This window comes from Mixophyes fleayi, chromosome 6, assembly GCF_038048845.1.
Source record: "Mixophyes fleayi isolate aMixFle1 chromosome 6, aMixFle1.hap1, whole genome shotgun sequence".
Taxonomy (NCBI): Eukaryota; Metazoa; Chordata; class Amphibia; order Anura; family Limnodynastidae; genus Mixophyes; species Mixophyes fleayi.
The window spans coordinates 169,131,187-169,158,088 of record NC_134407.1 but is presented as its reverse complement, the minus strand read 5'-3'; the positions used below and the strand labels follow the sequence as shown (position 1 = coordinate 169,158,088).

The following is a 26,902-nucleotide window of genomic DNA, read 5'->3' as shown; positions in this document are numbered from 1 at the left end:
AAGATGCTCCAGGTTTAAATACATGCTGTTAAAAAACAAAAACAATTTAACGGGAATAATGTGAGCTCATTACCTACCTTATTGAGATGGATTATTTTCATGATTCCATATGGGTGTTTTAGACATGTCTACTATAGCAATCTATAATACACACTTTGTCCTTGATTGACAAGGGATTTATCTTGGGTTTATAAATGCTTTGATTTAAGGATGTTCCGAAACATTTTTGATATAAGACTAACAATTGGAAACAGAATTTCACTTGTTTCACTGTATTTTTTTTCTCACCTTGTTGGTGACGTAATGTATGTTTATAATATTTAATTAAACCCCAGCAGATATTTCCAGCACTCACCAGTAAAAAGTTATTGTGCTGTAACCTAATACTTTACGACCATTGCAAAATGTATGTGATCACGGAAACCAAGAATGGTCTCATTCACAGGCTCTATTGGGCTTGTGTATCACAGATAATGTTGGCTCTTGGACTGTATTGTCACTATTTTTTATTTTGTTTTTTCTGCCTTATTATTTCTTGAATAAACTTTGATTCCTGCTGATGCACATGTCTCAAATCTATGATTATTTGGTAGAGCATTGGGTGCCCGTGCCCAACGTTTCCTGTCTTCACTGCTGAAAATGTTAAAGCTGAGAATAAACTTGGTATTGTTGGATTAACATGCAGGACTAGTTTAAGACATTGGAAGTGCTATAACCCTTTGTAACATATAAAGAGTAACATGAATGTAACTTGGAACTGTACTTCAAAACTATAATGTCCCAAAATTCCATAAGATATTGTAGCTTTACATAACTGCAAAAAAGAGAACCAGCAATGCTCCTTTGCTTAAGTGATCTCCCCCTTTGCGTCATTGGAAACACCCAGAAAATCAATCTGCCCCTATATTTGTGGGCTAGAGGATACTACAGATGATGTGCAATTCGAAAGGTGAAAATTAAAAAGTCCTGATTACTACCCCCACTTTCATTAATTTAAACCTTTCTGTATTTATTCTAAAATACTTTGTGGTTTAGTCTTCTTTTAAATCCTAAATGAATCATGAGAATGATAAGACATCATGGGGTAATAAATTTATTAAAGTTTGTTTTCTGTGCGGTTTACAAACCGCCACATATCTCTTGCAGTTTTCTGCTCCAAGGCGAGAACTTTACTTCTGAACGATTTTGGAGGCTGAAAACTCAAACCTCATGCGATACGTGGCAGTTTGCAAACACCAAAACCTCATCCTGTTTAGTCAAAACCGCACTCGGTTTTGGCTAACCCGCATTTTATTTTGAATGGTCACCGGTTGAGCTATGTGGCCATTCAGGACATAAAAGCGGGCACAATATACATATTAATAATGAATGCAATATTATTTATTGATTAAAGGGACAAAAATAATTCTTAATGATCTTATGGGAGTAAAATTATAAGTTTATAAATGGGGCTATATTATCTAATATATAAAAGCCTAGCGGCGTGTGTTAGTGTGTGTGTGTGTGTGTGTGTGTGGAAAAAACTACCGGGTGACAGAGTGCTCAAGCTGCAGCCCCACCTGCTGGACGGAGTTATATACTACACTGACCTACTAAATTCTTAGCATTATCTAATATATAAAAGCCTATCGGAGTGTGTGTGTGGCGTTGAAGATGACAAGAACCTTTTTAACACCTTAAGTAGCTTGATTTGACTAGAATGCATGAGTATCATGCACGGGTTAACTTGTTTTATGAATAAATAAAGAGAGCAAAATTATTTTATGAAAATATTAAGGGATCAGTAATATATAATTATAAGAAAGGGCAACACTTATCATTAGATGAGAGTGGCACCTTGTATACCGCACACTTGTGGCACTGCAAGTGCTAGTATTTATTAGTGCAAAGGTGCACGTTGCCACTTGTAGTGCCAAAAGTGTGCAGTGCAAATAATATCCCCATCATGAAAAAATAAGTGTTACCCCCTTCACGCAATTCAATAGTATTATTCAAAAATGAATTTGGACCCATAAGATTAAACCGTACTTTAGTAATTTACCCCCATGTATTTGTTTGTCATCTCCTGGTACCCTTAGTCAGGACAAATATTTTGAAATGCAATGACTGTTTATATGGCCCTAAAAATGTTAGCATGCACTAGGACATGCAGTTGACTCCTTGTTAAATAAATAAATAATATTACCCCTGTTAGCTATAGTAATAATTTGCAGAGCCTCCATTAGGTATAGTAATAATATAGAGTGCTCTTAGTAGCTAAAGTTAGAATATGTAATGCCAATAGTAGGTATATTAATCATACATGCCAACTCTCCTGGAATGTCCGTGAGACTCCTGAATTTCGGGTAGGTCTCACGGATTCCCAGGAGTGCTGGCGATTCTCCCGCATCTGGCCCATCTGCCCACTTAAATAAAATTTGAGCCGAAATGTACTAGCGAATGGGGCGTCGCCTTAGTGAAGTGAGTCATATTGGCCCCGCCACCAGTGATTTAATGCTTGTTTGGGGTCTTTAAGACCCAAAACAGGCATTACATCTCCGGGTGCAGTTTCAAAATGACGCAAATTGTGAAATCCCGCCCCCTCCACCCATACACTCCTCCTGCCCTTCAGGAACTCCCGGACCCGGCCAACATAAGGTTGGCAAGTATGATATTAATAATATTCATGTGGCCCCAGTAGGTATAGTTGTAATATATATTGATAATATATAGTGCCCCATTAATCTTATAGTTATTTATAAGGCCCCTTGTCAAAATAAAAAAACTATTATTTTGTTTCAATAGTTCACAATTCAGGCTAGTGTACATGTGTGTAGATAGACAAGTAAGGCTAGGACAGTGTGTGGGTGCACAATACAGGTAATGGCACAGGTATTTGGGTGCACAAATCTGGCGAGGTCACAGGTTTATGTGAGCTAAAATCAGAGAAGGTCACAGGCTTCCTGGTGGAAAGATCAGGGTAGGGCAGAGGTGTGTGGATGGACAAATTTGGGGGAGGGCACAAGTGTGTCACTGCGCAAGTCAGAGATGGATACTGGTGTGCAGGTGCACAGTTCAGGACAGGGCACAGGTATGTGGGTGCGCAAGAAAGGGGAGGACACAGGATTGTGTGTGCACAAATCTAGAGTGGGCATAGGTGCGTGGGTGCACAATTCAAAACAGGAGAGGGCACAAGTTTGTGGCTGCAAAAGTCAGATGGGACACGGGTGTGTGTCTGAGCATTTCAGGAAAGGGGAGAGCACAAGTTTGTGGCTGCACAAGTCAGGGTTGTCAAAGGTGTGTGGGTGCACAGTTCTTGGGAGGGCACAAATGTATGTGTTCACAAGTCAGGGAGTGAACCCATGTATGTGTGCACAAGTCAGGGGAGGGCACAAGAGGGAAGGTGCACAAGTCAGAAGAAGGCATTGTGTTTAAGTGCCAAGGGCTGGACACAGATCTGTGTGTGCACAAGCCAGAGGATGGCACAGGTAGGAGGGTGCACAAGTCAGGGGTGGGGACAGGTGTGTGGGTGCACAAATCTGGAAAGGGCACAGGTTTATATGAGCAAAAGTCATGGCACCGCACAGGTATATTGGTGCACAAGTCAACTGAGGCACAATTGCATGGGTGCACATATAACGGAAGGGCACAGATGTATGGGTGCACAGTTCTTGGGAGGGCACAGGTGTGTGGGTGCACAAGTTTGGGGAGGGCACAAGTATATGGATTTCAGAAGTCAGGGCAGGGAACATGTTTGTGTGTGCACAATTTAGACCAGGGCATAGGTGTGTGGATACAGGCTAGTGCAGAGATGTGTGGGCACACAAGACAGGGAAGGGCACAGGTATGTGGGTGCTTAACTCAGGTTAGGGCACAGATATGTGGGTGCACAAGTCAGTGGTGTGCAGAGGTGTGTAGGTGCACAATTCAGGGGAGAGCATAGGTTTATTTGTGCATGTCAAGGATAGCTGTCTGTAGCCAATCCCTGATTTATGATTTTATCATATAACAAATCAGTTGTAGATTAAATCACTGCAATTTCATCAGTAAACCACTCCTGACTAAATTTGCATGTCACAAACCGCCCTCTGCGTACTCATGACTTGGAAGCTTACTGTAAGAGAACACAGAGGATTCCAGCCTAAATCTCGCACACACCTCTCTCTTAGGTTACAGATTTAGCTGGTCCCTCCCCAACACAGGCTCACAATTCCACAAATCTCTGCACTGCCACCAGCTATGTATAAGGCCTGTAGTAAACTTGTGACTCAATTACCCAATTGCGCACACTCTGCGTTTGATAGCTAAAAGAGTTACACTTCCCACAATGGTATACTGTGCTCCTTGCTACACACACCATCAATCAAAGGGTTAATACTTAACACCTCAAGCAAGGCTCTGTGACAGAAATGTACATGGAGGCACACACTAGGTTTGGTACACTAATGTATTAGCAATTCACAAATAAGCATTTAAAGAGATACCATGGTCAAGCAATCTTCTTCATAAAAGGCCATGAATTCGTTTATAGCAATAATGACAGCACTTATTGAATTTTTAGATTCAATATATAAAAAAGTTCAATGATTACAGGTTATAAAAACAATTAAGATGACATGGCATACATATGCAAAACATGTGAAATAAAAGGAGAAAGGTTCAGAATTTAAACTTTCATGTGAGTTGTATAATCTGCACCAAGGGAAAATTGGCTTGGAAGATGGACAGATAATCAATGTTGATTGATTTCTCAAAAGACTGACAATTTCTTGAAAGTGTTCTCATTGTTTTAAAGACACTTTTCCAACTTTCTTCTACTCCGGGGGTTGGGCATCAGAGGGCGGGGGTACCAGGTACACAAACACTATTTACATCTCTGTTTCATACCCAATGCTAAAATAACTTTCCTGGGGAGTGTCACACAGACCCAATTTTAATATTAATAAATCCAGTATAAATTTACAAGTCTCCAGATACCAAACATCTATAGGTCCTGTGTAGTATGTGAGCTGATACTAATTTCCCCAGATTTCCCGGAGTGACAGAAAGCTTTATTCGACGTATGTGCTACTCTTCATCATGCGATTTCTAAATATGCAGTTGATCGGTGGTGTAGTGGTTAGCACCTCTGCCTTTCAGACCATGACCTTATCTGTGAGGAGTTTGTATGTTCTCCCTGTGTTTGTGTGGGTTTCCTCTGCGTGCTCAGGTTTCCTCCCACACTCCAAAAACATACTGGTAGGTTAATTGGCTGCTAACAAATTGACCCTAGTCTGTCTGTCTGTCTTTGTGTGTGTGTTCGGGAATTTAGACTGAAAGCCCTATTGGGGCAGGGACTGATGTGAGTGAGTTTTCTGTACAGCGGAATTAGTTGCGCTATATAAATTAATGGTGATGATGATCGCTATTTTATTGATTAAAAGTTGCATTTTGAAACTGACTTATATTTGACTATATAAAATATAGCAAGCCATCACCTATGTTTAAGACAACATGCTGAGCGGTTCCTAGAACTCTTCTCAGGTGTCAAAACTCCATCCTACAATAGGACGTAAGATCACCCCTGGAGGTCTTTGAAGCTGCTCAGCTTCCCCTAAAGGAGATGTTGTTATCTTTTAACACACAGGTGGACAGAGCCACCAAATAAACAAGCATCAGTTCTTCTATCTTCACATTTTATACCTTAGTTTACAGAATAGCTCAATGGATCCATTTGATATACAATGTTTACACTGCAGTTATGCTTAGGTCTTATTCCCCACAAATATATTATTTGTTAATTCTTATAACTGGAATTCCTTTCTATTCAATACAGTGCACAAGTTAGGGATGGGCACAGGTATGCAGGTGCTCAAGTCAATGCAGGGCAGAGGTTTGTGACTGCATATGACAGGGAAGAGTACAGGTGTTATGCCTTCAGCAGTTATGTATTTATATATGTATGTATTTTGTGTAAACTCCATCTAGTGGTCAGCTTGGTATTAACTTAAATTGAACTCTCAGAGCCTCTGTAGTTTATTCACCAAAGCACCATGGGTAGCTACGGCCTCCATTTAAGATATTACATGCTAGAAGCAAGAGATGCAGTATATCTCTCCCCTTAGCACAGCATCAATGGTAAGATTGCTCCCTAGTTATGCACTTTTGTCATGTGTTTTCATGTTTGCATTACATTACATCTGTTCATGTTGTAAATGTATTTCCTTATTTCTGTATTACAGTTTTACCACTTGAATTATAACATTCTTAACTACTTGAATAAACAACATTGAAGTAGGAGTGGTTATGCTGTCTGTCTGATTATATTCAGGCTAAAGAGAAGATTATAGTGAAGACAGAACAGTAAAACATTGGCTGTCAGCAAGTGGAACACATATATTCAGATTAACAGACCTGCTACACTGCCAGCTCAGTTATCTGCATATGACAAACTCAGCAGTTTTCCACACAGTCTGCAACACAGTGGCCACTCAGCAAGAGGAGTGCAGCCCCTTGACTTCACAGAAACCTAAAAATTGTCAGTGCAGCCATCCTGATTCAGCAATAAAGCAGTTCCTGCATAGTCAAGCACCTCCTTAAAGGAGCCAACACTCTGACTTCTCAGAAACTGGCACTCAGTATATGCAGTTACCTGTATACTGCAATATAGTGATCTCTATACAGTCAAACACCTACCTCTCAACATCATGTCACAGAAAACGACACCTTCATACAAAACAAGGTCTCAAACCTGTGGTTCCTCAAAATCTTCATTTGTCACCAACGCAGCCATCATTTCCCGCGCAAAAGCTGTAGCCGCGAATGTACGCTCCAACTTTGCAGAGCAAGAAATGCAATTGAAAATAGAGAAATCACATCAGGAGGCAGAAATGACAATAGAGAAATCACGATTGGAGGCAGAGAAATCACGTCAGGAGGCAGAAATGACAGTAGAGAAATTACGCTTAGAGGCAATTATGGAAAAGCTTGCTGCAGAAAAGGAAGCCGCAGCTGCCATTGCTGAAGCAGAATTCTTGGAGACTGCAGATCGCCCTGATATAAAAGGCACCATCAATGTACTTGACTCAGAGCTAGGATCCCAAGATCCACTGCAACGCACATCGGAATATGTCCATCAAGTCTCCAAAATGAGTAGCAATTCTCCAGAAGCAAAAGGTATGCAAACAGAATTTATCATTGAAAAAAGTCTAACACGCTGTACAGTGAAACCACATGTGAACAACAAACCGCAAATTTACAAGCAAGAGAATTCTACACAAGGTGAACCCACGAGGAACATTCCTCCCGCACACCAAGAGTTTGAGTCTGTAAACTACAACAAAGGCAGCGCCTCCTACAGACAAAAGTGGCATGACACAAGCCGGCTGGAAACAGACAATCCTAGCAGGTATGACCACACACCACTTGCTCACTATGTTCATACACCGACAGCACATCCTAGAGCCAACCAGGACACACTAGACTTTGCCAAGTTTCTTGCAAGAAGAGAGCTAGTAACAAAAGGACTTTCAAAGTTTAATGATCGACCTGAGAGCTTCAGAGCTTGGCGATCCTCCTTCCTAAATGCAATCAGAGGCTTAGACCTTTCATATAGCGAGGAGATAGACCTCTTAATTAAATGGCTTGGAAATGAGTCTGTTGAACATGCTAAAAGGATCAGAGCAATTAATATAAACTACCCAGAGTCTGGCCTTAAAATGATCTGGGATAGACTTGAGGAATGTTATGGCTCACCAGAAGCAATAGAAGGTGCACTATTCAAAAGAATTGATGATTTCCCTATATTACCTAACAAGGGCTACTAGAGACTTAGAGAACTGAGTGACTTATTAATGGAGCTTCAAGTAGCCAAGTCTGAAGGAGACTTACCAGGACTTGCCTACCTTGACACAGCCAGAGGCATTAACCTCATAGTTCAAAAGCTACCTTACAATCTGCAGGAACAATGGGTCACCTATGGCTCCAAATACAAACAGCGGAACAATGTGCCATTTCCCCCATTCTCTGTTTTTGTGGACTTTGTACACCAGCTAGCTAAGGTCAGAAACGATCCTAGTTTTGCCTTTACCCTATCAGGTGCTACCCCAATACTACCTAGCCCACGCAAAACATCAGTTGCAGTTCACAAGACTAATGTGTATCCTCCAGATTCCTTCCACAGGTCTTCCAGATATATCAGTCAAGAGACTAAAGACAAGGATCCTAGCAAACAGTGCCCTCTACATCAGAGACCACATCCTCTCCTGAAATGCAGAACCTTCAGAGAGAAGTCCCTGGAGAACCGCAAAGCCTTCCTTCAAGAAAACGACATCTGCTACAAGTGCTGCTCTTCAACATCCCACTTCGCCAAGGACTGTAAGGTCAGTGTCAACTGCACAGAGTGCAACAGCACAGATCACAACACAGCTCTACACCCTGGGCCTCCCCCATGGACTTTATTACACAGTCAAGGTGACACCGAGCATGGCGGGGAGCACAGTGGAGAGGGAAGGAACACTACTACAGTCACACCAGAGATCACTTCACAATGTACTGAAGTCTGCAAAGAAGCCATAAGCGGCAGATCTTGTTCCAAAATCTGTTTAGTAAGAGTCTACCCAGAGGGCCAGCCAGACAAAGCTGTCAAACTCTATGCAATCCTAGACGATCAAAGTAACAAGTCTCTAGCCAGATCAACCTTCTTTGAAATCTTTAGTATCAAAGGCCCCAACACTCCTTACTCCTTAAAGACTTGTGCAGGGAGTTTTGAGACAATAGGGAGGAGAGCTACTGGCTATCAAGTCGAGTCCATGGATGGAAAGACTTGTCTTCCCTTACCAACTATCACTGAGTGCAACCAGATCCCAGATAACAGGTCTGAAATTCCTACACCCGATGCAGCTATTCATCATGCACACTTGAAACGTATAGCACACCTGTTACCAGAAATGGACCCTCAAGCACAGATAATTCTACTCATAGGGAGAGATATCTTAGGGGTCCACAAAGTCAGAAGCCAGATCAACGGTCCACACAATGCACCTTATGCTCATAGGAGATGTATGTCTGGGAAACGTACACAGACCATCTTCTGTTAACAGCATGCTTACCCATACCTTGGGAAAAGGACATCCTTCTATTTTCCAACCATGTCACAATCGCTTTCTCATAAAAGAATTGCCACACTGTCCTGTCATAGACTCCTCTAGTGACAAATCACATCTGTGACAACTACCAAGATCATCTAGGGTGCACAGTCTTCCAAAGAACACAGAAGGATGATCAGGTGGCAATGTCAATTGAGGACAAACAATTCTTAGGAATAATGCAGAATGAACTAGTCAAAGATGAGGCAAGCAGCTGTGTTGCACCTCTACCCTTTAGAACCCACAGATCTTGCCTACCTAACAACAGTGAACAAGTACTTAAACGCTTCTCTTCACTTAAAAGTAACTTTCACTTGAGGCCAGAGATAACAAATCACTTCTTCCCTTTCATGGACAAAATATTTGAGAATGGCCATGCTGAGATAGCTCCCATCCTAAAATATACAGAGGTACAGAACCAGAGACTCTGTGTATTCTCTGATGCTTCAGTTAAAGCAGTAGCAGCGATTGAATATCTTAAAACTGTGGACATAAAAGGACAATGTCATATCAGGTTTGTTATGGGCAAAGCAAAGTTAGCACCACAACCAGAGCACACCGTACCCAGACTGGAAATTTGTGCTCCAATACTAGCCGTTGAGTTAGCTGAACACATCGCATCAGAGTTGCCTATTAAGCTTGCAGAAGCAGAATTCTACACAGACAGTAAAGTAGTGTTAGGCTACATTAACAATGAGACCAGACGATTTCATGTTTATGTCAGCAATTGAGTGCTACGGATTAGGAGATCTACCAATCCAAAACAGTGGCATTATGTATATACTGTTCACAATGCTGCAGACCACGCTACAAGAGCTGTCATAGCCAATCTCCTTAAAGACACTTCATGGCTCACAGGACCTGAATTCTTGTACAAAGCAGATTGGAGCAATCCAGAAAGCCACACATTTGAGTTAGTAGACGCAGACTCAGATGTTGAAATCCGTACACAAGTGACTACAATCCATACCACAATTTCAGATTGTCAATTGAAGCCTCACAGATTTCAAAGGTTCTCAACTTGGAAATCGCTTGTCAGAGCTTTAACTTGCCTAACCCACATAGCTCGGCCATTTAAAAACACCACACATGTAAATGCAAATGGATGTAAGGGTTGGCATCACTGTCAAAATACTTACATAGTAACAGAGACACAACAATCCAAGAACCTCATTATCCGTGTTGTGCAACGTCAAGCCTACACTAGAGATATTGACTGTATTACCAGTGGAAAACCTATTCTTAGAGACAGCGTCCTGAAGAAGCTAGACCCATTCCACGACAAGCATAATTTGCAGAGAGTAGGAGGTCGCCTTGAATAAGCAAACTTAGAATCCAATGAGAAACATCTATTAATCATTCCTGGAAGTCACCACGTTACTTCTTTAATTGTGCAACACTATCACAATGAAGTCAAAGATCAGGGACGATTATTTACCGAAGGGGCTCTACGATCAGCTGGGTTCTGGATTATTGGAGCATATCGACGTGTAAGTAACATAATCTTCAAATGTATCACTTGTCGCAGACTTCGTGGTACTTCTCAAACTCAGAAAATGGCCAATCTTCCAGCAGACAGGCTTAGTACAGAACCTCCCTTTTCTAGCGTTGGTCTTGATGTATTTGGTCCCTGGACTGTCATCACCCGACATACAAGAGGGGCGAATGTGAGCAGTAAGCGCTGGGCAGTTGTATTCACCTGTATGGCTATCAGAGCTGTTCAATAATGAAGTCATAGAATCAATGGACACTTCAAGCTTCATTAATGCTCTCAGACGTCTTATTGCCATCCGTGGTCCTATAAAACACATCCGCTCCGACAGAGGCACTAACTTCGTTGGAGCAGCCAAAGAACTACAAATTTGCTCGAACATCGACACGAAAGGTGTGCAGAGATACCTTAGTGAACAGGGTTGTGCATGGACCTTCAGCCTTCGGTATAATTCGCAGAATCCTTGATTCCATCTTCTTACAAGTAGGAACTGCAAGACTCACTCACGAGTGTTTAACAATCCTTCATGGCTAAAGTCTCAGCTATTGTCAATGCTAGACCTCTGACTTCAGTTTCTAATGACCCAGAAGACCCATTCCTGCTTACACCTGCCACTCTTCTTACCCAGAAAATTGGGACTCTCCATGCTCCTCCTGGAGAGTTCAACACCAAAGACTTATATAAACATCAATGGAGGCAAGTACAAAGTCTTGCAAACACCTTCTGGGACAGGTGGAAGAGACAGTACATCTCTACGCTGCAATCAAGGGACAAGTGGCAAGTTGCCAAACCTAACTTAAAACCTGGTGACATTGTGCTCGCCAGAGATTGTCAATCACAGCGCAATGAGTGGCCTTTAAGTCTTGTCACCAAAACATTCCCAAGCAAAGATGGGAAGGTCCGTAAGGTCAAAGTCAAGATTTGCAAGCACGGAGAGACTAAGTTATTTCTTAGACCAGTTTCTGAGCTAATCTTGTTGTTACCTTCAGAGGACTTAAGTGGTGGCATCAATTGATACCAGGTGGGGAGTGTTATGCCTTCAGCAGTTATGTATTTATATATGTATGTATTCTGTGTAAACTCCATCTGGTAAACTCCATCTGATATTAACTTAAATTGAACTCTCAGAGCCTCTGTAGTTTATTCACCAAAGCACCATGGGTAGCTACGGCCTCCATTTTAGATATTACATGCTAGAAGCAAGAGGTGCAGTATATCTCTCCCCTAAGCACAGCATCAATGGTAAGATTGCTCCCTAGTTATGCACTTTTGTCATGTGTTTTCATGTTTGCATTAGAATACATTTGTTCATGTTGTAAATGTATTTCCTTATTTCTGTATTACAGTTTTACCACTTGAATTATAACATTCTTAACTACTTGAATAAACAACATTGAAGTAGGAAAGGTTATGCTGTCTGTCTGATTATATTCAGGCTAAAGAGAAGATTATAGTGAAGAGAGAACAACAGCTATGTGTGTTGGTGCACAATTCAGGGGATAGCACATCTTTGTTGGCTTACAAGTAAGTGAAGGGCACATGTCTGGTTGTAATGGTAAGGGATGCACACAGGTGTGTAGGTGCTCAGTTCAGGAAAGAGCACAGGTTTATGTGAGTAAATGTCAGGGCAGGGCACAGATGTGTGGGTGCACAAAACAGTGAAGGGCACAGGTGTGTGGGTGCACAATTCAGAGGAGAGCACGTTTGTTAATGCACAAGCCAGGGAATGTCACAGACTTGTGAGTGCAACCAGCTCCTAACAAACACAGCTTTCAACACAACATTTACTCATGTAGATAGGCAAAGAGATAGATAGATAGATAGATAGATAGATAGATATAGTTCGTCTTTAGTTTTCCTTAGTCATTCATTAAAACATCACCTTAATCACTGGTCGTAAAAGAGAATGTAAAGCATGCCCTATAAATGTATTACTCAGGTATTAAAATTTGTCATAGGTTAACAATAATTTCATTACTTTTCATCTTGAAATAAACTCAGAGTTTATGTAGTTTATCAGGGTGTGGAAATGTCTGATGTGCTGTATAATAATAAATGTACAAGGACCCTCTCCACCTTACGTAAGCACTATTCCTTATAAAAAACAAACCCCAGTTGTTCAACCTAAAATTGATTGGTCAATAATGCAGAACCCATACATGATGCTAGCAAAAGCACATAAAGATTGTCCAGATTTCTTCAACGCCTCTTTCTCTATCTATAAATAGAAAGCCAAAGCAGGCAACACAGCACTTCATTCATAGACTAAGATCCTGTAATTTGTGTTTCCAACTTCATTGCTCTCCACCATCACCATGAGACATAACACCAAGCACAGCTATTCTTTAATTGGAGCCCTAAAAGGAGGCTACCACACAGGAGGGCATTGTCCCAAAGTGTTCAGTCATTTTTCAACAGCTCATCATGGAGGATCACATTATGGAAAGGGATCACATATGTCCCATCATGGAAGTTCCAACAACTTGTGTCATGGAGGTTCTCAAAATTCCCATCATGGAGGCTCCCATTTGTCACATGCCGGAGGAGTATCTCATTTGATCCATCATAATAAATCACATCTTTCTCATCATGGCGGCTTCCATAAATCTCATGTTGGCTCATCTCATCTTGGAAATTCCCATCATGGAGGTTCTCACATTTCCCATCATGGAGGCTCTAATTTGTCACATAATGGAGGCTCCCATAAAGTCCATTATGGAGGATCCAATATGTCCCATCATCAAGGCCACCACAAAGCTTTCAGTGGCTATGGTGGATCAAGTTGTAAAGCAGTCTCCAAGCACCCATCTATCAATCATCATGGAGGCCATAGTCATGCTACACATTACAGCTCTGGAGGCCATGGTGGTTGGATGAATGATAGCCTGCTCAATATCAATGAGAAGCAAACCATGCAGATATTGAATGATCGCTTATCATCCTACCTGGATAAAGTCAGTGCTCTAGAAGAGGAAAATGCCCAACTGGAGAAGAAGATCTGTGAGTGGTATGCAAACAATGCCACCAGCTCATTGCCCGACTCCAGTCAGTACTTCAGAATTATTTCAGACCTCCAGAACCAGGTAAACTATCAGAAAAGTATTTTTCAGGTAAAAGAAAATCAATATGATTAGCAACGATAAGTAATCAATTTGCATCTTATGACATTTTACTAAAGATATATAGATGATGATGATGATGATGATAAAGATACAAAATCGTATGTAACCTTTAATTTCAGCTATAGGATTAGCAGCAATATAACAAACTAGTACATATGCATTCACTGTATTTATTTGCTTCTCAAAAATATGTACAACAGTATAAAACTAATCATATCCTTGCTCATCTAAAATTAAAAACTATGGACCTCATGTAGTGTTAGACTCATTTGCATCCAAAATGTAGATGCAAAATGCATGCAGGAAAAAAAATCACACACTTATGTGTTCATTCTGGGATGTACATATCTTAAGGTACATGCAACTCAACATAGTATGTTAAATGCATCTGAATGAAGATATGTTTAAAGTGTATCAAGATACTGTAAGCTTATCATGATGCTGTAGAGAGGCTAGTCATTTTCATCAGCTTGATGATCACTGGTGATTTAATGTTCAATTAAATAAATAAATTTTTATTTTCTGGGACCAGTAATACCACCTACAAAAATGTTTTGTTTTCAAGTTTAACAGCTTATTAATACCCACTGCACAGGGGTTTTGGTAGGAGCTCCTGTGCATTCAGCAAGGGGTTGGTTTTTTTGCTAGGATTAAAGTGTATTTTGGTTGCCAGCCTGATTCTATTGGGAATTCATCTCTGTGCTGAACAGGCTGCAGCTGTGTCCAACTATAATAGGAGGACCCCACACTGTGGGTTTCCCTGTTATAGTGGGACCAGCCCAGCATGTCATAGCCTGGTGCTGATTTCGACTTCTGCAGGGGTAGCTCATACTGTTCATTCTCCCCCAGGGCTGCCAAGAAGAATTCAGGGCCCGGGTACAACAAATTCATGGGGCCCCCCTCATAGTGAAGTAAGCCCCAAAATTTTTTTGCGCCGCCTTACGGCGGCGCAAAAAAGATCAGGTATATGGTCATATATTCAGGGGCGTGGCTAGCCAAACGGCAGTGCAAAAATTTTGGGAGGTGCGGTCATGCATTTGGGGGCGTGGCAAACGTGCCATTGGGGCGTGGCTAACATAAAAACCACTAGGCTCTCAATTCGCCGGAGCGTCACATATGTTTAAGCACTCCTGACTTTCAGGACATCTACCACCACAGGGTAGTATACAAACAATGCAGTGTGTACACAAACAGTTCAGTCTTGGCCTACACCTTACATTGGACACAACATTCACCAAAAATTGGTATTGTCCCTACTAGAATCACAACATTTCACACACTGTGCTGCTCTCTCCTACCTGTTCTTCTCACTTTCTCCACCTGTGGCTGCTGCTTTCTTTAGTTGTGGCTTGTCCGGATCCAGAAATGTTGAAGGACCTATTTTGAAAAAAAAATGGCTACATTTAGAAAATTACAGCCAGCCCCAGCGTTAAATCAATAGCACCCACGATTAATAATTAGGCCTTCCTCCAGCTCCAATATTACAATAATGTGCCCCTTCATCATCGCCATGCCTTATGATCACACTGTGCCCTCCATGCTGTTTTTGCCCCCTTCATCTGGCTCCCCTTCATCAGACTATACTATGCTGCTCCCCCCCTTTTTCAATCCCACTGTGCCATGCCTCCCCCCCCCCTTTGTAACCCCACTGTGTCATGCTGCCCACCATTTTTTAACCCCACTGTGCCATGCTGACCCCTGTTTATTAACCCCACTGTGCCATACTGCCCCGTTTTTTAACCCATCTGTGCCCCTCTCATTTTTTCACCCCCTCTGTCATGCTGCTTTCCCATTTTTTAACCCCTCTGTGCTCCCCCCTCAATTTTTAACCCCTCTGACATGCTGCTTTCCCATTTTTTAACCCATCTGTGCCCCTCTCATTTTTTAACCCCTCTGACATGCTGCTTTCCCGTTTTTTAACCCCTCTGTGCTCCCCCCTCAATTTTTAACCCCTCTGACATGCTGCTTTCCCATTTTTTAACCCCTCTGTGCCCCCACTCATTTTTTAACCCCTCTGACATGCTGCTTTCCCATTTTTTAACCCCTCTGTGCTCCCCCTCATTTTTTAACCCCTCTGACATGCTGCTTCCCCGTTTTTAACCCCTTTGACATGCTGCTTTCCCGTTTTTTAACCCCTCTGTGCTCCCCCTAATTTTTTAACCCCTCTGACATGCTGCTTCCCCGTTTTTAACCCCTTTGACATGCTGCTTTCCCGTTTTTTAACCCCTCTGTGCTCCCCCCTCAATTTTTAACCCCTCTGACATGCTGCTTTCCCATTTTTTAACCCCTCTGTGCCCCCACTCATTTTTTAACCCCTCTGACATGCTGCTTTCCCATTTTTTAACCCCTCTGTGCTCCCCCTCATTTTTTAACCCCTCTGACATGCTGCTTCCCCGTTTTTAACCCCTTTGACATGCTGCTTTCCCGTTTTTTAACCCCTCTGTGCTCCCCCTAATTTTTTAACCCCTCTGACATGCTGCTTCCCCGTTTTTAACTCCTCTGACATGCTGCTTCCCCGTTTTTTAACCCCTCTGTGCCCCCCCTTATTTTTTAACCCCTCTGTCATGCTGCCCCCCCGTTTTTTAACCCCTTTGTGCCCCCTCATTTTTTAACCCCTCTGTCATGCTGCCCCCCCGTTTTTTAACCCCTTTGTGCTCCCCCTCATTTTTTAACCCCTCTGTCATGCTGCCCCCCCCCCGTTTTTTAACCCCTCTGTACCCCCCTCGTTTTCCTCCCTTCACTTACCTTTTCTCCTCTCTTGGTCTTCTCTGCTGCTCTGTGCTCCAGACTGACTGAATGCTGGGCATGACATGATGACATCACACCCAGCATTCAGACAGTCTGAATAGAGCACAGAGCAGCAGAGAGGAGGGATGCCGGCTCCGCGATCAGGTGAGTATGTTTTTTTTTTTTTTTAAACTAGCCTGCTCCCCCCACCAACGACCTAGCCCCCCCCCCACCCCCCCCCCCCCCCCCCCCCCCGCCAAAAAAAAAAAAAAAAAAGGAAAGGAAAAAAAACGTTTTCAAAAAAAAAATTAAAAAATTAAAAAAAATCAGCAGCGCAAGGGCCCGGGCCGGGCCCCCTGACATGCCGGGCCCGGGTAATTAGTACCCGCTCCCCCCCCCTCTCGGCGGCCCTGTTCTCCCCGCATTAGTGGCAACCAACCCAGGATATGAATGATGGTGCATGGATCATTTTTGTTGGCAAAGAGGAAGCACAGTTTTTTTAATTCATGTAATTAAATCATCTGTTTAATTAATTATTTTTAATTAATTCATCAATGCAAAGGTCTGTTTTGATGATGATCATCATCAACACATCTTTGCAGCAGAGATGAAACACCCACAAGATATATGCCAGCTGAAAAGCGTATCTTCCACCTTAGCTTATGTTTGACCCCCATCCCTCCTCCATTCCTCCTCTCTAAATATAAGAAGTCGTAAATGTAAGATGGCTGAATCTGCATGCAGACATTTACGGATGCATTTTTGTGTGCAGTATAGAAGTATAAAAAAGCGTATTTTATACAAGAAAAAGGACATTCATCTCTAAATGAGGGCCTAATTCAGCAAAGCAACTACATCATGTCATTGAGCGTCATGGGTTAATATCTTTTACAGATTTCTGCAGCTACAACAGACAATGCCAGGATTGTTCTACAGATTGACAATGCCAGACTGGCTGCTGATGACTTCCGTGACAAGTATATATTTTATTATTACATGTTTCTCTATATCATGTCTGCTATGTACACAGTATTTACTAGAAAGGTATTATAAAGGCAAACTGATTTTACTACAAGAGGGAAGATGACCCTGTTATGACTAGGGGTAGGATATGTTAGATGAAGAATTTGCAGTAATTTACACACTGACTATGAAATGAAAAGGATCTGGTAGATAACACCCTAAATGTGCAATTGTGGATTGAAAATGATGATGCCGCTCTTTTGTGTATGGTAAAAACAAGTTGCACTAAAAAGCAAAAAAGCAAATAAAATAAAAAATATTACATTCAAAGCTTCACCCTAAATAATGCTTTCCTACACTTGTGCCGGGTTTGCCTATTAAGCTAGTAAATTAATAAGGCTGCTTTGTACTCTCCAGGTATGAGATTGAACGGCGTATGAGTAATAGTGCTGAATCTGATGGAAACGCTCTGCGCAGAGTGCTAGATGGACTGAACCAGGAGACATGTGACCTGGAGATGCAAGTTCAGAGCCTCCAGGAAGAATTGCAGGAGATGAAAAGAAATCATGAAGAGGTAATCTTCAGTTATAAAACCTAGAGAAATGTAAAAATAAACCTCAGGAAGGGTAAGAGAGCAAAAAATAGATTTTCTTGGATCCAGACATTTATTGTAGTAAAAGTAATCTGTGTGTTACATTACTCTCATTGTTATGTATTATTGTGTATACATTTCTCATCTCTTTAGGAAGTAAACAGCCTTCGTGCCCAGCTTGGGGCTAGAATCAACGTGGAAATGAATGCTGCCCCATCCATTGACCTCAATAGAGCCCTGTCTGAAATCCGGGATGAATATGAAAACCTGATGGAGAGGAACCTGAGAGACGCTGATGATATTTTCAGACAAAGGGTAGAATACTATTGGTTTCAATATAATTAATTATATTTTTGTTTTAAATGAATAATAATAACCCATTGCAAAGTAATAAACACCCAAGTCACATAAACTGCCTGTCACTTTTTTTTATTCAATTGAAAATCCTATGGTTGATTAAACAAATAAAATACAGGAAGGGAAGAAAAATTGTTAGTTGTAAAAAATACTTAGAATTATATACCCTAATTTTTTTCAAGGCACCCTAATCCAAAATAATTACCAAGTAGTCCCCAGCCTTGTTTACCACTGGCCCTGACCGAGGCACCCCTGTGAGATCACTGAGGCACCCCATGGAGCCTAGGCACACAGTTTGGGAACCTCTGCCTAACTCCTTGAACATGCATTGCATTTGTCATATCTAATGCTTTTATTAACTTATAGGGGAAACACTAAACATATTGTATCAACCAAACAATAATGGGTACCCACCAGTCCACACATTTTTTCATGCCATATCACAACAAAAACACTCATGATTTTCTAATATGCCCAGATGGAGAATAAGATCTGTGAGTGGTATGCAAACAATGCCCCCAGCTTATTGCCCGGCTCCAATCAGTTTTTCTGAGGCTACATCTTCATTAAAATATGCAAAGAGCCCCTCACTTGACTTGTAGATATTCAAACATTAATCAAGCTTCAGGAATTCTAGAGAACATCGACCTGAGTTCATTGAAACAAAGAGTAAGTCGCCCGCACCAGACTAACATTACTGATTGAAGAGGTCATACATGCTCCACTTTCTTTGATATGATTCTAGATTCTGTTCCTGAGGCCATTATCCACTATTGTGAGCATAAATATATGCCTGGTACATATGACAAAACAATACTTGGCTCCATTGGGAAATTTAAGTAGTCAGTTTCTTCAGCATATTCAGACAAACAAAAAGCAGGTTTTACTTTTGTTAAAGCACCACTAAGAAAATTGGTCATTCTATTAGCAGCATCCATCCATTGCCTTTGTAACACTTTTAATTGTATTGGCAGAGTGAAGAGCTAAATTGTCAGGTGGCTTCAGGCTCACAGCAACTCCAGTCTGTGCAAACCGAGGTCATTGAGCTGAAGCGCTGTGTCCAGACCCTGGAAATTGAACTGCAGAGCCAGTTGAGCATGGTATGTAAAAATAGTTGGAATTCTAATAATTAGTAGTTTTCCCTTGTCTTCTATTACATACTGATGCGGTGGCATGTAACAAATGTCTGTTGCGGCTAACATTTAAAAAGTGAGCTTGAAAACCACAATTTGGTGGATATAGTTCAGTTGGCCTATCTCAAATAACTCCATAGATAATAACATTTAATGATGCAAAAAAATTACCCATTGTCCATTGCATGCTCTCTGTGTGCATTATTTTATGCTATTGTCAAATTCTCAAATATAGACTTCAGCCCTGGAATGCACTTTGGCAGAGACACAAGCTACTTATGGTTCCCAAATCGCCCAGTTACAAGCTATGATCGATAATGTGGAGTCTCAGCTGGCTCAAATCATATCTGATCTGGAACGTCAGAACTATGAGTACAAGATCCTGATGGATCAGAAGACCCACCTGGAGATGGAGATCGCCACCTACAAACGCCTCTTGGATGGACATGACATCCAGTAAGTTCAGCAATGTATTATACAGCTGCCATTCAGTTCAGTAATGCTGGCTTAAAATTTACATTAAATTGACACTTCTCAGTTTTGTAGTAAGCTTAATAAACGCTCACTGAATAGCTAAATTAAGGCTTCCTTCACTTAAAAATGATGATGACCATAAAATTGTTAGAGGAAACTTTTATAGTTTTTAAATGTCATGTGTTATGGATAAAAAGATATTGGAGTTTAGAATATGAAATGTACAACAAATTGATTTATCCTCGGTTTAGAAATTCTAAATGACTAGTTAACTAACGTAACTGTGCTGGTCTGGTCAGTGGTCATAAATGGCGATTATTTTTTCCCTAGCTTCTGAGAGAGAATGTCATTGTTATGCTAGGAGAGTCAAGACCCCAACAAGTTCCAGAGCCCAATGAATTAGACTATTTTAATTGTTTGACCTATGTTAATTGGATTTAGGTAAAGGAATTGGAAGGGAGGGAAGTAGTCAAAAATATTAATAATTACTCCTGTTAACTTCCCTAATAAATGACTATAAAAGATCAGTCTCTATATTCTTTTATTATCTATCCTATTTAATATATAGCTTTACAAATGACCTTAAAAGTGATAAATAATACTATTCTTGTAATAAATCAAAGTAGAAATTTTAATGTGGCAGCATGGAAAATCAGTACACACTTGTGACTGCTGGAAGTTGTAAATTAAAGACTTAAATTATTTTTTCTACCTCTCATCGTACACTTAATCACTGTATTTGACAGCAAATAGGTCACTTAAAATTTGGTGGGGAGGGGGGTGTGATATCTCTAGAGAAAGCAGCTTGTGATTAAGCTGAAGTCAAAGCAAGCCTATTATGTACTCCCTTCCAGACAAATCCCCCATCACTGTTAAATACAACTACCTGACTTTATACTGGGAGGGTGGACAAACTGTTTAATTTATGGGTTGAACATTATTTTAAATTCTCCTGTTCCCTCAATGACACAAGCTTTCGCAGTGTTTTCAGTTGCTGTCTTTTAATCAAAAGTCTCTACTGCCAAGGACCCATGCTGGAAATGTAGCCCTGACATGGGACATACTTGACCTGCACTGGCACCTGAGTATAGTCTGAAAATGGTAGCACTCCCTGCAAGCAGCACACCTGAGCTGTCATGCCTCTATCTCTTCATGGCACTTGTGATGACTGATGTGCTCCACTGGATGGGTCTTCTCCTCCATGTCTCAGAGCCCTCAGCCAGTGCCAGGAAGGGCTGCAGCACATCAAGGAAGCCTCAATGTGGTCAGAAAATAATAGGGAGGGATTCAAGGGAGACAATTTTAGGGAGTGGAGTATGCAACTTCCATTTAAATCAAATCAGTGGGAAAAGTGGTGTTATGATCCAGATGATTCAGTTGGTGTATGCTTTTGGATTGGCAGCTTAGGTTCCCATTTTATAGATGTTGGATTGGTCTTCAGCAATATTCCTTTTATTTGTCTTGGCAGCATCATGCTCTGCTGTTGCAGTTTGTCTACTGATTCTGACCACTTTTCTATGTTATTAGTCTGACATCTAAATTTACTGACTGACTCTTACCTCCCACTGCCTGTCAGTCTGTTCTACATTTTGCTCCTATCAGGTATACATGTTTCTTTTCATATTATGTCAGTTTTTCCCTCTCTTACCTTCTCAACCTGCTCTCCTATCTATTTAGTAAGAATTTAATCTTTCTATGATATATTCCTTTTGTTTCCTTTATTCGGGTGATGTCTTTTTATGTCTCCTATCTTCTTAAAGTCTCTTTCTATCTTTACATTGATCTCTCTCTCTCTCCCTCGATCTCTCTTATTTTAATATCTGTCTCTCTCTACCCATTTTGGTCTAGTTTTCTTGTTTTCTCTGTTAATTATTTCTGTCCTTCTACCCCTTTCTACTCCTCCTCTCCTCTGTGTCCCTTCTGTTAATGTTATTGTTTTTATATCTCACCTTTTATGGCCCCTCTGTGTAGCACAACACTGATAGTGGCTCCTCTCCTTTAGGTGCCCTGTAGCTGACTAACAAGGACACTTACAGCTCTTACCCACTCAGCTGATTGTCTCCTTGTACAATACTTTAAGATATACACAAAAGGTTTTTCACTATGTAGGGCACCACATAACCAATGGACTGATAGAATAATGTATTTCTTCAATAGACTAATGGTCTGATTTGTTTCGCAGTTTGGCAGACAATCACATGTCAAGTGGAAAACATGGTGAGTGGATAAGTGGACTTTCTAATTTCTAATTTCTTTTACTTTAAAATGCTATTGTATAGGTTCATCAAACCTTCCAAAAAGGAAATGTGGAGGTGTTGCCCATAGCAACCAATCAGATTCTTTCTCTCATATTCTCAAATATACTCCATTTTTATTTTTTAGAAATTTATATGAATCTACCCCTATGTAGCATTTCTCTGTCTTTGACTGTGACAGTGCAATATATAGACCAGGTTTATTTCTTATTATGTGTAAAATATGGTCAAATAAAATCACATACATTATCATCATCAGCTATTGATATAGCACCACTAATTGCGCAGAGCTCCCCCACTCACATCAGGCCCTTCATCATCACCATTTATTTATATAGCGCCACTAATTCCGCAGCGCTCACAGTCTTAATTCCCTAACATACATACACAAACACAGACACAGACTAGGGTCAATTTGTTAGCAGCCAATTAACCTACCAGTATGTTTTTGGAGTGTGGGGGAAAACCAGAGCACCAGGAGGAAAACCACGCAAACACAGCCAGAACAAACAAATCCTCACAGTTAAGGCCATGGATGGGAATTGAACTCATGACCCCAGTGCTGTAAGGCAGAAGTGCTAACCACTTAATTTCTTTATGGGGTAGATTTATCAAATTTTCCTAAAAGGAAAAGTATAGGTGTTGCTATATAACAATCAATCAGATTCTAGCTATCATATTCTCAAATATACACAATTATTATTTTTCAGAAATCTAGATGAATCTACCCCTATGTAGCATTTCTCTGTCTTTGACTGTGACAGTTCAATTCAAATATATATTTATATACCATGTTTATTTCTTAATATGAGTAAAAAATGGTGAAATAAAATCAGATGCATTTTTATCATCAGCTATTGATATAGAGCCACTAATTCCGCAGCGCTTACTCACAAACATCAGTCTCTGTCCTATTGGAACTTACAGTCTAAAATATTTTATCAAGAAGTATTTCCAAGAGACACAAATATTGTTTTGTTTTCCTTGTTACTTTTTTTAAAAAAATTATTCAAATTGCACTTTTTTTCCACTTGTTTGTATATTGTTTGTATATTATGCTGCATATTTTATTTGACTAAACATAAAACATAAAGGTGTAATTGAGCCTATGAAACACATATGATTACTCATACATTGTTTTTCATTCTATGCCATATCTTTTACATTTAGAATCATCATTCGTCCAATCATAACTCATGTTTGGACTGATGAATTGTCACTGATTTGCCATTTAGTGTAAGATGAATTTGTAATTATTATGTTGCTTTTGCGATACAAAAAAGTAAATTGTAAGTTCATTTTGCATTTTTTATTACCAGGATCTCACCACAAAATGATACATCACACAACTGAGCACGCCCATGAATCCAAATGCTAATAACTATCTACATCACGCTGCAGATATAAGAAGACCAAGTGTGAACCAATAGAATTATTATATATTTTTCTTTTCTTAGATATGTTACTTTTCTTGTAGCCTTTCTTTATTTTTAGACAATGGAGGTATATAGCAAGTGATTATTTCAATGGGTCATAGGGTGAGCACCAGCAATATGTTATGTATTCCTATAAATGTGTTCTACTGGTTTTTATTTTAAGAGAATAAGTATTTTAGGTCTCTCTAGCATAGTAAAAATGCTCCAGGTTTAAATACATGCTGTTAAAAAACAAAAACAATTTAACGGGAATAATGTGAGCTCATTACCTAGGATGCCTTATTGAGATGGATTATTTTCATGATTCCATATGGGTGTTTTAGACATGTCTACTATAGCAATCTATAATACACACTTTGTCCTTGATTGACAAGGGATTTATCTTGGGTTTATAAATGCTTTGATTTAAGTATGTTCCGAAACATTTTTGATATAAGACTAACAATTGGAAACAGAATTTCACTTGTTTCACTGTATTTTTTTTCTCACCTTGTTGGTGACGTAATGTATGTTTACAATATTTAATTAAACCCCAGCAGATATTTCCAGCACCCACCAGTAAAAAGTTATTGTGCTGTAACCTAATACTTTACGACCATTGCAAAATGTATGTGATCACGGAAACCAAGAATGGTCTCATTCACAGGCTCTATTGGGCTTGTGTATCACAGATAATGTTGGCTCTTGGACTGTATTGTCACTATTTTTTATTTTGTTTTTTCTGCCTTATTATTTCTTGAATAAACTTTGATTCCTGCTGATGCACATGTCTCAAATCATAGATTTGGTAGAGCATTGGGTGCCCGTGCCCAACGTTTCCTGTCTTCACTGCTGAAAATGTTAAAGCTGAGAATAAACTTGGTATTGTTGGATTAACATGCAGGACTAGTTTAAGACATTGGAAGTGCTATAACCCTTTGTAACATATAAAGAGTAACATGAATGTAACTTGGAACTGTACTTCAAAACTATAATGTCCCAAAATTCCATAAGATATTGTAGCTTTACATAACTGCAAAAAAGAGAACCAGCAATGCTCCTTTGCGTAAGTGATCTCCCCCTTTGCGTCATTGGAAACACCCAGAAAATCAATCTGCCCCTATATTTGTGGGCTAGAGGATACTACAGATGATGTGCAATTCGAAAGGTCAAAATTAAAAAGTCCTGATTACTACCCCCACTTTCATTAATTTAAACCTTTCTGTATTTATTCTAAAATACTTTGTGGTTTAGTCTTCTTTTAAATCCTAAATAAATCATGAGAATGATAAGACATCATGGGGTAATAAATTTATTAAAGTTTGTTTTCTGTGCGGTTTACAAACCGCCACATATCTCTTGCAGTTTTCTGCTCCAAGGCGAGAACTTTACTTCTGAACGATTTTGGAGGCTGAAAACTCAAACCTCATGCGATACGTGGCAGTTTGCAAACACCAAAACCTCATCCTGTTTATTCAAAACCGCACTCGGCTTTGGCTAACCCGCATTTTATTTTGAATGGTCACCGGTTGAGCTATGTGGCCATTCAGGACATAAAAGCGGGCCCAATATACATATTAATAATGAGGCCAATATTATTTATTGATTTAAGGGACAAAAATAATTCATAATGATCTTATGGGAGTAAAATTATAAGTTTATAAATGGGGCTATATTATCTAATATATAAAAGCCTAGCGGCGTGTGTTAGTGTGTGTGTGTGTGTGTGTGTGTTTGTGTGGAAAAAACTACCGGGTGACAGAGTGCTCAAGCTGCAGCCCCACCTGCTGGACGGAGTTATATACTACACTGACCTACTAAATTCTTAGCATTATCTAATATATAAAAGCCTATCGGAGTGTGTGTGTGGCGTTGAAGATGACAAGAACCTTTTTAACACCTTAAGTAGCTTGATTTGACTAGAATGCATGAGTATCATGCACGGGTTAACTTGTTTTATGAATAAATAAAGAGAGCAAAATTATTTTATGAAAATATTAAGGGATCAGTAATATATAATTATAAGAAAGGGCAACACTTATCATTAGATGAGAGTGGCACCTTGTATACTGCACACTTGTGGCACTGCAAGTGCTAGTATTTATTAGTGCAAAGGTGCACGTTGCACTTGTAGTGCCAAAAGTGTGCAGTGCAAATGATATCCCCATCATGAAATAATAAGTGTTACCCCCTTCACGCAATTCAATAGTATTATTCAAAAATGAATTTGGACCCATAAGATTAAACCGTACTTTAGTAATTTACCCCCATGTATTTGTTTGTCATCTCCTGGTACCCTTAGTCAGGACAAATATTTTGAAATGCAATGACTGCTTATATGGCCCTAAAAATGTTAGCATGCACTAGGACATGCAGTTGACTCCTTGTTAAATAAATAAATAATATTACCCCTGTTAGCTATAGTAATAATTTGCAGAGCCTCCATTAGGTATAGTAATAATATAGAGTGCTCTTAGTAGCTAAAGTTAGAATATGTAATGCCAATAGTAGGTATATTAATCATACATGCCAACTCTCCTGGAATGTCCGTGAGACTCCTGAATTTCGGGTAGGTCTCACGGATTCCCAGGAGTGCTGGCGATTCTCCCGCATCTGGCCCATCTGCACACTTAAATAAAATTTGAGCCGAAATGTACTAGCGAATGGGGCGTCGCCTTAGTGAAGTGTGTCATATTGGCCCCGCCACCAGTGATTTAATGCTTGTTTGGGGTCTTTAAGACCCAAAACAGGCATTACATCTCCGGGTGCAGGTTCAAAATGACGCAAATTGTGAAATCCCGCCCCCTCCACCCATACACTCCTCCTGCCCTTCAGGAACTCCCGGACCCGGCCAACATAAGGTTTGCAAGTATGATATTAATAATATTCATGTGGCCCCAGTAGGTATAGTTGTAATATATATTGATAATATATAGTGCCCCATTAATCTTATAGTTATTTATAAGGCCCCTTGTCAAAATAAAAAAACTATTATTTTGTTTCAATAGTTCACAATTCAGGCTAGTGTACATGTGTGTAGATAGACAAGTAAGGCTAGGACAGTGTGTGGGTGCACAATACAGGTAATGGCACAGGTATTTGGGTGCACAAATCTGGCGAGGTCACAGGTTTATGTGAGCTAAAATCAGAGAAGGTCACAGGCTTCCTGGTGGAAAGATCAGGGTAGGGCAGAGGTGTGTGGATGGACAAGTTTGGGGGAGGGCACAAGTGTGTCACTGCGCAAGTCAGAGATGGATACTGGTGTGCA

At 40.3% G+C, this 26,902-nt stretch overlaps 1 protein-coding gene across 1 annotated transcript; it reads left to right on the top strand.

Annotated features, from left to right (window-relative positions):
- Positions 1–13,454: 13,454 nt before the first annotated feature.
- Positions 13,455–19,950, top strand: LOC142095392 (keratin, type I cytoskeletal 42-like). The gene is made up of 6 exons (XM_075178342.1): positions 13,455–13,679; positions 17,340–17,422; positions 17,826–17,982; positions 18,154–18,315; positions 19,332–19,457; positions 19,726–19,950. The coding sequence occupies exons 1-6, from the start codon at positions 13,470–13,472 to the stop codon at positions 19,948–19,950; spliced, it is 963 nt and encodes a 320-aa protein (XP_075034443.1). The 5' UTR covers positions 13,455–13,469.
- Positions 19,951–26,902: the final 6,952 nt, after the last annotated feature.